Source organism: Eriocheir sinensis, chromosome 66 (assembly GCF_024679095.1).
Source record: "Eriocheir sinensis breed Jianghai 21 chromosome 66, ASM2467909v1, whole genome shotgun sequence".
In the NCBI taxonomy this organism is placed as follows: Eukaryota; Metazoa; Arthropoda; class Malacostraca; order Decapoda; family Varunidae; genus Eriocheir; species Eriocheir sinensis.
The window spans coordinates 8,217,710-8,228,810 of NC_066574.1; the positions used below are offsets into that span (position 1 = coordinate 8,217,710).

At 38.8% G+C, this 11,101-nt stretch overlaps 1 protein-coding gene across 1 annotated transcript; it reads left to right on the forward strand.

Moving 5' to 3' along the window:
• The first annotated feature begins 2,391 nt into the window (after nt 1-2,391).
• On the forward strand, nt 2,392-10,821 carry LOC126987836 (probable very-long-chain enoyl-CoA reductase art-1). Its single transcript, XM_050845231.1, has 7 exons — nt 2,392-2,495; nt 6,186-6,245; nt 7,039-7,144; nt 7,825-8,038; nt 8,140-8,356; nt 8,572-8,764; nt 10,339-10,821. The coding sequence occupies exons 1-7, from the start codon at nt 2,490-2,492 to the stop codon at nt 10,461-10,463; spliced, it is 921 nt and encodes a 306-aa protein (XP_050701188.1). The 5' UTR covers nt 2,392-2,489; the 3' UTR covers nt 10,464-10,821.
• Nucleotides 10,822-11,101: the final 280 nt, after the last annotated feature.

Sequence of the window (11,101 nt, forward strand, 5' to 3'; positions counted from 1 at the left end):
CTTTGCAACGGTACTTATATTTTCCTCTTCTTCATCATCATCTTTTTCTTCTTCTTCACACTTAGATATTTCATTACGCACACTTAAATACTTTATGCTGCACTGAGCTCTATTTTTTTTATATAAACTTTGCATATCTATCGTACACAGTCTTTTGCTGTTCTATTTGCTGTTCTGTTTTTCACTTCAGCCTACGGTTCGAACTTTGGTCTTTTTGCATTTCCCTTTTCTGTCCCTTTTCCTTGTTTTCTACTATTATTAGACTTTTTAATTTTATTTCCCTTTTACTGCTGTTATTTTTCTTTCCTACCAGATTGTCGTACTCAGAACACTGCATACACCATCCGTTTCAGGCCCAAAACTGTCATATCCAGGCAAATAACGATAGTCAACCAAATCCACGGTTCAAACTGTTAATTACTGATGTTTTTTGGCCTTGTAATAGCTAGGGGAGAGAAACTGGAAAATACAATATGCAGAGTATACGATAATCTGATAAATTGAGGTGCCAGATCAACTTTAACCTGTTCCTCTTATTACACAGAAGCAGGTGTGCGTCTTAGCTACCTAGATCTCATGTATTAATATCATCACAAGCTATAGTGTCTTTCTAGTAAATGAGTTATCTAGTTTCCTTGGTTTCTACTTGATCCTGTTACCTGCCCTATATAGCTCCTACCTGTACTAACCTTGACCGTGATCTTGATATTACAGGCGGTTTACGTGTTACAGGTGACTTCATAGGATACAGGTGACATAATTACGGTAAAATAAATAAAAGTAGTGGCGAGGGTCAGTGAAGTTAAAGCTAGGAAGCATATATATACTTCCTTTAATTTCTTCGACAAGGAGGAAGAGCTAGATATAGGTTACGTGGAACAGCTTTGAATCTTTATTTACTCCTTTTAACTCGTATCCTGGTATACCTAATATTGAAAGGAGGTATGATGAGGGTCAAATTGGTGGAAGCATAGGCCTATATATAGTTGTCTTTCTCTTTTTTTTTTCAGCAGAGGTGAGGATCGAAGAAGGAAGGTTAATGACAGCTATAAACCCCTAATTACTCCTTTTAACTCATATGCTTCTACCTAATATTGAAAGGAGGTAATGATGAGGGTCAAATTGGTGGAAAGCATAGATGTCTTTCTCTTTTTTTCAGCAGAGGTGAGGAGGAAGGAGGTTATATAAGTGGTTAATGACAGCTGTAACCCCCTAATATGCTCCTTTTAAAACTCCTAATTACTCCTTTTAACTCCTATCCCGCTACCTAATATTGAAAGGTGGTAATGATGAGGGTCAAATCGTTGGAAAGCATAGTTGACAGCAGAGGTGAGGAAGAATGAGGGTTTATAATGAGTTTGATGACAGCTATATAAACCCCATTACTCCTTTTAACTCCTATGCTTCTACCTAATACTGAAAGGAGGTAATGATGAGGGTCAAATCGTTGGAAAGCATAGTTGTCAGCAGAGGTGAGGAAGAAGGAGCTAGGGTTTATAATGAGTTTGATGACAGCTATATAAACCCCATTACTCCTTTTAACTCCTATGCTTCTACCTAATATTGAAAGGAGGTAATGATGAGGGTCAAATCGTTGGAAAGCATAGTTGTCAGCAGAGGTGAGGAAGAATGAGGGCTTATAATGAGTTTGATGACAGCTATATAAACCCCATTACTCCTTTTAACTCCTATGCTTCTACCTAATATTGAAAGGAGGTAATGATGAGGGTCAAATCGTTGGAAAGCATAGTTGACAGCAGAGGTGAGGAAGAATGAGGGCTTATAATGAGTTTGATGACAGCTGTATAAACCCCATTACTCCTTTTAACTCCTATGCTTCTACCTAATATTGAAAGGAGGTAATGATGAGGGTCAAATCGGTGGAAAGCATAGATGTCTCTCTTTTTTTCCAGCAGAGGTGAGGAGGAAGGAGGTTATATAAGTGGTTAATGACAGCTGTAACCCCCTAATATACTCCTTTCAAAACTCCTAATTACTCCTTTTAACTCCTATCCCGCTACCTAATATTGAAAGGAGGTAATGATGAGGGTCAAATCGTTGGAAAGCATAGTTGTCAGCAGAGGTGAGGAAGAAGAAGCAAGGGTTTATAATGAGTTTGATGACAGCTGTATAAACCCCATTACTCCTTTTAACTCCTATGCTTCTACCTAATACTGAAAGGAGGTAATGATGAGGGTCAAATCGTTGGAAAGCATAGTTGTCAGCAGAGGTGAGGAAGAAGGAGCTAGGGTTTATAATGAGTTTGATGACAGCTGTATAAACCCCATTACTCCTTTTAACTCATATGCTTCTACCTAATACTGAAAGGAGGTAATGATGAGGGTCAAATCGTTGGAAAGCATAGTTGTCTCTCTCTTTTTTTCAGCAGGGGTGAGGAGGAAGGAGGTATGTGGAACAGCGCAGCTTTCTCCCAAAACCTGTCGCCGCGTCGTCTGCAGTAGTTGGAAGCGAACTCTCAACCGGGCAGCATGGAGGTGGGTGGGGCGGGAGACTCCTTCACATTTTTCCATATCCTACACTCCCCGTCCTCTGCAGCAAGCCCCAGTATCCTTCAGCTGAAACTAGGATCCTTCAGCAATATTTAGTCCATGTTTTAGATTTGTTGCTTCAGTAGGAGTGCTAAAAATCGTGTGTTATGTTGAGTGGGATGTGTCAAACTACTCCACTCGGCTTCACATTTTTCAATATCCTACACTCCCCGTCCTCAGCAGTAAGCCCTAGTATCCTTCACCTGAAACTAGGATCCTTCAGCAATATTTAGTCCATGTTTTAGATTTGTTGCTTCAGTAGGAGTGCTAAAAATCGTGTGTTGTGTTGAGTGGGATGTGTCAAACTACTCCACTCGGCTTCACATTTTTCAATATCCTACACTCCCCGTCCTCTGCAGCAAGCCCCAGTATCCTTCAGTTTAAACTAGGATCCTTCAGCAATATTTAGTCCATGTTTTAGATTTGTTGCTTCAGTAGGAGTGCTAAAAATCGTGTGTTATGTTGAGTGGGATGTGTCAAACTACTCCACTCGCCTTCACATTTTCCCATATCCTGCAATCCCCGTCCTCAGCAGTAAGCCCTAGTATCCTTCACCTGAAACTAGGATCCTTCAGCAATATTTAGTCCTTCATTTAGCTTCGGTGCTTCTGTAGGAGTGCTAAAAATCGTATGTCTTGTGGTGAGTGGGATATGCCAAGTCACTTCACTCGGCTTCACATTTTTCGATATCCTACACTCCCCGTCCTCAGCAGTAAGCCCTAGTATCCTTCACCTGAAACTAGGATCCTTCAGCAATATTTAGTCCTTCATTTAGCTTCGGTGCTTCTGTAGGAGTGCTAAAAGTCATATATATTGTGTTTATTGGAATATGACAAATTACCTCAGTCGCCTTCACATTTTTCCATATCCTGTCCCTGTGTTCTTCAGCTGAAATGCCGGTCTTTAAGTGACATTTACTGCACATTGTAACCCCATAGAGCGAGGGCAAGATGAGAACTGAATGGACAACACGGAAAAAGATGGGAAATAGCATGAACGGATTCTTTTCTAGATTTATATATTATACATGAGTTATTTAGCAGAGGCAGTGAGGTTTTCAGTCCACATCTTTACCTTGTACATGCTTAAAGTAAAAAGGGGTTTATGTAATGACAGCTTAATTAAGTTGCCATGTTTTATCAAGTAGGTGTCATATTTGTTACTTCATTTAGATCAGAACCAATTTATTTATGACCTACAGAGAATGCTATAGCCATCATTGACTGTAGAATCATTACTACATTACCAGGTGTAGCTATTAAGATTATGATGAGTGATTTGTGAAGTTTAGATAATTACTTAGAAAAATGTAGAATTATGATTTAGTGGGTAGTGGGTACCTTAATGCTCCTTGTAACTAATCTTATTATTAAAAGACATAAGCGTTGATCAGGTGTCTGTCATTAGAACTGTATTTTTTGTACCATTATTTTTTCCTAAGCCTTACCTGGTTTATTACATCCTTGCGTAGCTGCTAGATTCCATCCTTAGTTTTACATATCCCCTTCATTCTTTAGCATAGTATATACCCTCCTCTGTACCCTAAGACTTCACTAAGTTTGCATCTCTCTCTCTCTCTCTCTCTCTCTCTCTCTCTCTCTCTTCTATTTTTTCTTGGCTTTCCATCACCTTTTTATACTTTGGCCTGTACTTTTTGTTACAAGTTGCAACAATACCAATTTCTCTATTTTTTTTCCTTTTCCTTTTTACTCACATTCTTCCAACTCTCTTTTTTTCTCAACAGTTTTGTTTCTTACTTACCTAGCTCATTATTTCATACCAAAATTACTTCTAGTTCTCTACCTAAAGATAGTAAGGTGATTTGACCTCAAATTTAGTTAATGAATAGAACAAACTTAGCTGTCATGTGGTAAATGGAAAATATACCAGTAATCAAAAGTTTCAAAGGGAGGTTAGCTACTCACATCAGCAAATGCTGCACTGCCATTGTTCTGTATCTTAAACTTAGTTTAATGTACTAAACATAGGTATGAAAATAAATACCATCAAGTAAATGAGTAAGCAAATAGCAGGGAAGGAAAGTTGTGGATGTTTGGCATAATGGTGAGTTGCAGATTACTCTGTGGGGTTAACTGATTAGCACATGAGATTACTGTGTTTCATAATATATATATATATATATATATATATATATATATATATATATAAATATATAGATATATATATATATATATATATAGAGAGAGAGAGAGAGAGAGAGAGAGAGAGAGAGAGAGAGAGAGAGAGAGAGAGAGAGCACAAGTAGTTTTTGCTCAAGCAGTGAGGAAAAGAATCATAAAATTTGTAGCTTTTGGGGACATTTTTTGTTGGTTGGCCTTGGAGGACAGTTTTCTTCCAGTCATCATGTTTTTTTATGGGGTGAGCTGTCTCATTGGGCCGGACATCCTCTGTTGGGAAGGTTCCTCATTTGATGAAGAATAAATATTTTGTACTAACACACACACATACACACATATAAAATATTTTTTCTCTTTAGGAGCAGTGGTTTTACAGTTTTTTTCATATTTAACTTTCATCCCTGACTGCCTCCTTTGCTGTAAAAAAAAGAAAACTTGTTCAGGTCATGCTTCTTCCATAAAAAATGTAGATTGAAGCCATGTGAGAGCTATTTGATCCACACTATTGTTTGAAAAAGTGAGAAAAAATGGTCTGTATAACTAATAGGCTAATGAGCAGGTTCCTCCTCATCTATCCTGCTGATGTATGGCATGAGTCAGCTTTCTTGATGAACCCTGACCAGTACTGTCAAGGAAAAACAATGTGATATATGAAGTAGATTAGGTAGACCTATTCATCAGGTTACATAAGGTAGATCATTAGATGTAACCTGTAGAGAGATTCGATGACAAACAAGTACTAGACAAAAAAAATAAAGGGAAGCAAATGGAAATCTTTAGTTGCAAAATATGTAGTGAAGATTAGGTAGGAAAGCTGCTCCAATCAATGTAAAAAAAAAACAGTTGTCAGGCTGCCTTGTTTTTTGTTGACAAGATGTGAGGGAGAGAGTGGAGGACTTTTCTAGGTCACTTGGAAGCAGGATGGTGAGAAAGCCAAAGAAAAGCTTGCTTGAGGGAGAGGATGTTATCCTGTTTTTTTTTTCATCAAATTACTACTTTACACACACACACACACACACACACACACACACACACACAGCGTAGCTCTTTTCCCGTATGTCACAACTAGGTAAAATACACACACACACACACACACATATATATATATATATATATATATATATATATATATATATATATATATATATATATATATATATATATATATATATATATATATATATATATATATATATATATATATTCAACCATATTAGTAGAAGACATTGAGGTAGGGTGTGCCTTAAGGGAGGTGGGCAGAATGGGATGGTTTAGCCTGGAAGGGATGCCCAACTCTGCATCTCTACTTTATCTTATCTGAATGTATTGCGTTAAATTGTAATAAGTAGGCCTAGATGTAGAGTGTTATAAAACAGTTGTAACACCCTTCAATTCAAGAGGAAATAGTAATTTTATGAAAAATATCCTCTATATATCTGTGCCATCCTTTTGATGTTTAAGGAATGTAAAGTTTTTAACAAGTTTTATCTTATTTCAGATTGACAAGCTGGACATCTACAATGCCAAGAGTGGCAAGTTTGTCACGACCCTGAAGGGGGTGAGTGAGTTGCTACGCATGGCTAGGGTTCTCCTTATCTCATACAATCAGGAGAAAGATCAAGGTTAAATCACACAATGCTGACTTGCCATCCCCATTTCTAGGAGCATAATCCATACACAGCATCACATCTTAAGGTAGAGATTTGACCTGGTAAATCATAGTCAAATCTCTTCCTCAAGTGATGTTGTCTTGTTACTTATCAAATTTACTCAAGTCTGTTGATGTACTATATTGTTAATGATTTCACCTATTTCTGTTTTAGTTATGTAAACATTAGATGTATAATAACTACACACATCGATAACTTACGCAAATTGATATTATCGCTAAGAATTTCAAGAGAAAATCAGTTGTGTAATATAAATCTAATATTGCTTTTTACTCAATATTACTGAATTATTTGCCACATTTGATACAATATAGATATAACTTTCCATGTGCTTAAACCATGTTCAAATTGTTGGGTTTGAATCCTGGCGTGGGCAGTTGGTACGTGGCCCACCCAGCTGTTAATCCTTCCTTTTGGGATGGTCGATAAATGGGTACCTTGGGAAATCTGGGGAAGGTTAACTGTAGCAACCCAGATGTTGCACTGGCCCTGTGTCCCAGGTGAATGGGTGCCCATCCACCACAGGCTCAAGGGCCATTGCTACACAGATGAGTACTGTGGCTGCTTACAGTTAGAAGTGTATGCTCCCAAATTTATGGATATGCAGTAATTCAGTATCACAGGTGAGGACAGTGAAGGGTTAATGAAAGGCCTTACAGTAAACTTTCTTTTGATTCACAGCTGAAGGGCTCCAGCACCATTTTGGATGTGAAGCAGAGCCTTAACAGCCAGAAGACCTCCCTGCGCCCTGAGCGTCAGGAGGTCAGGATGGAGCAGAAGGGGAAAGGTAGGCCACAGTTGCCCTTTGGGTCAGTTTTAATACAATCTTTCATATAGTATCTACTACCACCTTCTTCATGTATTGTTTGTATTGTTGGCACAAACTATTTCACTTTGGAAATCGGCAATGTTATGATTGATGAGGTTGGTTTAGGATTCAATATCTGCTGTGAGCCCAGTTCTCCTTAGTAAAATTAAACCATAAATAGCAACTGTATGGAATTTTTAAGATATTTATACTTTGAATTTTATCCTGCTTGTAATTTAGATTTGCTTTATCCCTTGTATATGTTAGTTATTTCATTTCTACTTTTAGACTTTTCCTTTTTGGAACAGCAGTGTGAGTCTTGGCAGCTCTTGGTAGCCACTGGCATAGAGGGAGGCAAGATAGGCTGGTTGTTGGGAGGGTTACCTAGTTGATGCAGTGGGGGAGGGGAGAGTGGAATGTCAACAAATAGCTTAGTTTGAATTTAAATGAATGGCTAAGGAGCAAAGATGAAGGGGAAAAAATGACAGTTTCCAGAGAGTAGAAATGAAGGACTAGATTCCCCTGGTACTTATTCTCCACAAACTTTTAAACTGAACTTTCATTTAATATTTTTATTAGTAATTGTAGGTATTTCAGTGGGTGGGATGAGTCATTTTGGAGAATACTAAGCTGTTAGTCTAATACCGGTATGTCTGCAGGCTTGAAGGAAACTGACACACTCCAGCAGCTGGGCATCATGTCAAAAGAGGACAAACTCTTTGTGAAGGATCTTGGGCCACAGATTGGTTGGTCAACTGTATTTTTTGCCGAGTATGCTGGTCCTCTTGCCCTGTACCTGTGGGTGTACCAGCGGCCGTGGATCTTCTACGGTGACAGAGCCGGAGATGCTGTCCCCATGTCTCTCTGTGCTCAGTAAGTGAAAGTATTGTTGCTGTGTAACTTACTGTATATGTCTATTGATTTTTCTTTCTTCTCATTGGTCCTCATTACTGATGGCACAAACTTTTTTACAGTGTTGCTGCAGGTTGCTGGAGTTTCCATTATGCCAAACGCCTCTTTGAGACGCAGTTTGTTCACCGGTTTTCCCACAGCACCATGCCACTGTTCAATCTCTTCAAGAACTGCTCCTACTACTGGGGCTTCACTGCTTATGTGGCTTACCATATCAACCACCCATTGTTCACTCCTCCATCAATCACACAGATGTATGTGTCCCTGGCTGTCTTCTTGGTAAGTATGTCTGCTACTTACTGCTGAGCTTTATATTTATTATTTTATCAAAAGAGGATATGCCAACCAATTTTACTGAATGCAAAGGTTTGCAACATTTTCCCAATATCTGCCTTGTAGTGTCTCCTTTTTTTGTGCATATTCTTTAGTCTGTGTTGATCTGGTAAACATAATGTTTTCCCACAACAACTAAAACACTTTCTTTTTCAAATCAGTTCTGTGAATTTGGAAACCTGAGCATCCACTTGGCACTGAGAAATCTTCGACCTCCTGGCTCCAAGGAAAGGAAGATCCCCTACCCTGATGGCAATCCAATGACACTTCTGTTCAATGCTGTGTCCTGCCCTAACTACACCTACGAGTTTGGCTCCTGGATGGCCTTCACCACCCTCACCCAGTGCCTTCCGGGTGAGGCTTCTTAAATAATCGAAGCAGTAAAATTTGCACTGTTGTGTCAATACAATGGAACCTCGGTTCTCAAATTTAACTCGCTTCTAAAGGCTGTTTGAAATGTGAAACCATTTTCCCATAAGAATTAATGTCAAATGGATTCATTTCTTCCCACTGCATGGAGATAAAGCAATTTTACAAGTGACAGCACTTTAACCCGGTAGCAGCGACGGGCCATATTTGTGGCTTTACCGTGTAGCAGCGATGGGCCAAATTTGTGCCATGATTTAAACCCCCAAAAATAGATGATGCATAATTAGATCACAAATGCTTTGATATATATTATGAAATGGTTTGTGTGAGGGGTGATTTTTTCTCATTTTGCTCGCTTGGGGGGACCACTAAGAAACATGATCCCCGCTGCTACCGGGTTAAATGCACACAGGCAACACCATGATGCCAAAAAGATCATAATCATTATTCATATTTTCCCACCCCTACCTTCACCTTTTTGCTACTGCAGATAGTCCTTCCAGTTACATTGTATGCCACTTATGACCACTCCCACTAAACGATGAGGCCAATAATAGGTAGAGTTATGACAACATTTCTAATATATCGCTGTAGACAGAGCAGCTGTTTGTTTACACAGAGCTCCTGCACCTTACGCTTACCCCACCGCTGTTCTCACCCAGCCCACCCACACTTCCCCCTCAGTTGTCTGTGGAGCTCACTTTGTAAGCACTGCTCACGTTACAGTTGGTGACTATTTCTAAATTAGCCAGAACTTTAGAGCCTGATGTTGATCAAGATGAAGTGGCGATACTGGAAAAAATCAGTTGCTTGGTAATGGTGTATGATACTGTATGTTGGGATCCATTGTTATTGTTTTGGTGTTGGTCTTGGTGTTGTGGCTCATAACTTCATATGATAAAAAAAAGTTGAAGTAAAACTAGTAATCCATACAGTGTATTCCAATGGTAGTGTGAGGCTTAATCTCACATTTCCTCTAACAAGTCTTGGTTTTGGTCTTGCTTGTCGACTGTGCACTGCCAGTGGTAAATAAACCATCATTGCAGGGCATGGTTGAATAAATCATAATACATAAATAAGAAATAACTTCTGTATATTGCAGGTGCCCAGTTGCTTAGCAAGCGAGGGACATAGTCATCCACAGGTTGTTGGTTCAATGTGTTAGATATATAAATTTCAATTTATGACTCAAAGATTATCTTTACTGTTCTATGTAGTGTACACCATCCTTCTGGATGATACCATATATTTACCTTGACATCTCCTGTCAGAAAACATACACCACCAAGTGCTGGGAATCTAACTTGGGTTTACAGAATGTAGGCAGAGCAGCACATTAACTGTACCACAAATAAAGTAAAAGGCCAGTCCTGCAACACTTAACCTGGCACCACAGCAGTGGGCATGAAGGAAAGGACCCCTCTCGCACTTCATGCCCAGGTCGAGTGCTGCAGAAGTAGCCTCTGGCAGGCTTGCACAAGATGTGACCCAAGTGTATAGAGGTGTGGCAGGTGTGTGACTTTTTTAAGCACGATATGTAACATTATTTTTCTTTTCAGCGGGATTCTTTGCTCTTGCTGGGTTCTACCAGATGGCTGTGTGGGCACTGGGCAAACACCGAGCTTACAAGAAGGACTTTAAGAATTACCCCCAAAGGAAGGCTATTCTTCCCTTCCTTCTGTAGAAAGGGTGTAGAGAGCTAAAGGGTACTTAGAGATTAGCAATTGGGAAGAAACTGATATTTAATGTGAAAAAATGCATCTGTAGTTCAAACATTCTCAGTGTAGCTTGGAGTATTGAAAGTATTGTATGACAGGGTGAGTGAAATGATATATTCCAAGTTTTTTGAGTGAGTGAACAGATATGAAAGATGAACACTTAATGAAAGGGAGGGAATAAGAGATAGTATATTAAGTCTCCTTGTGCTTATAAATTTGTCTCTTTATGCTTATAAATTTCTAAGTCTCCTTGTGCTTATAAATTTCTGACACAAATTATTTGTAAGTTTATGATAGTCTCTAGAAATAAAATGTCGCTGTTAAGTCTTATAATTGATTTACATTGCTAGAGATTTCTTTGTCAGGCCATTTCTTCATACGGTAAAGAGCAGAGCATGTAGTGTTGTACACTATGATTTATTTATTGTAACTCCTATAGTAATTAATTCATATAGTACCATTATTCAGTATTGTACCATTGGGGTAAAAGGAACCTTGTGTCCTTCAGTGCCTCAAAAACCCAATTCCTCCACCTATCAACTCAACAAAATCTTCCAAACACCTATCCCCTATTCATCGATAACACTCGGCTGTCACCTTCTTC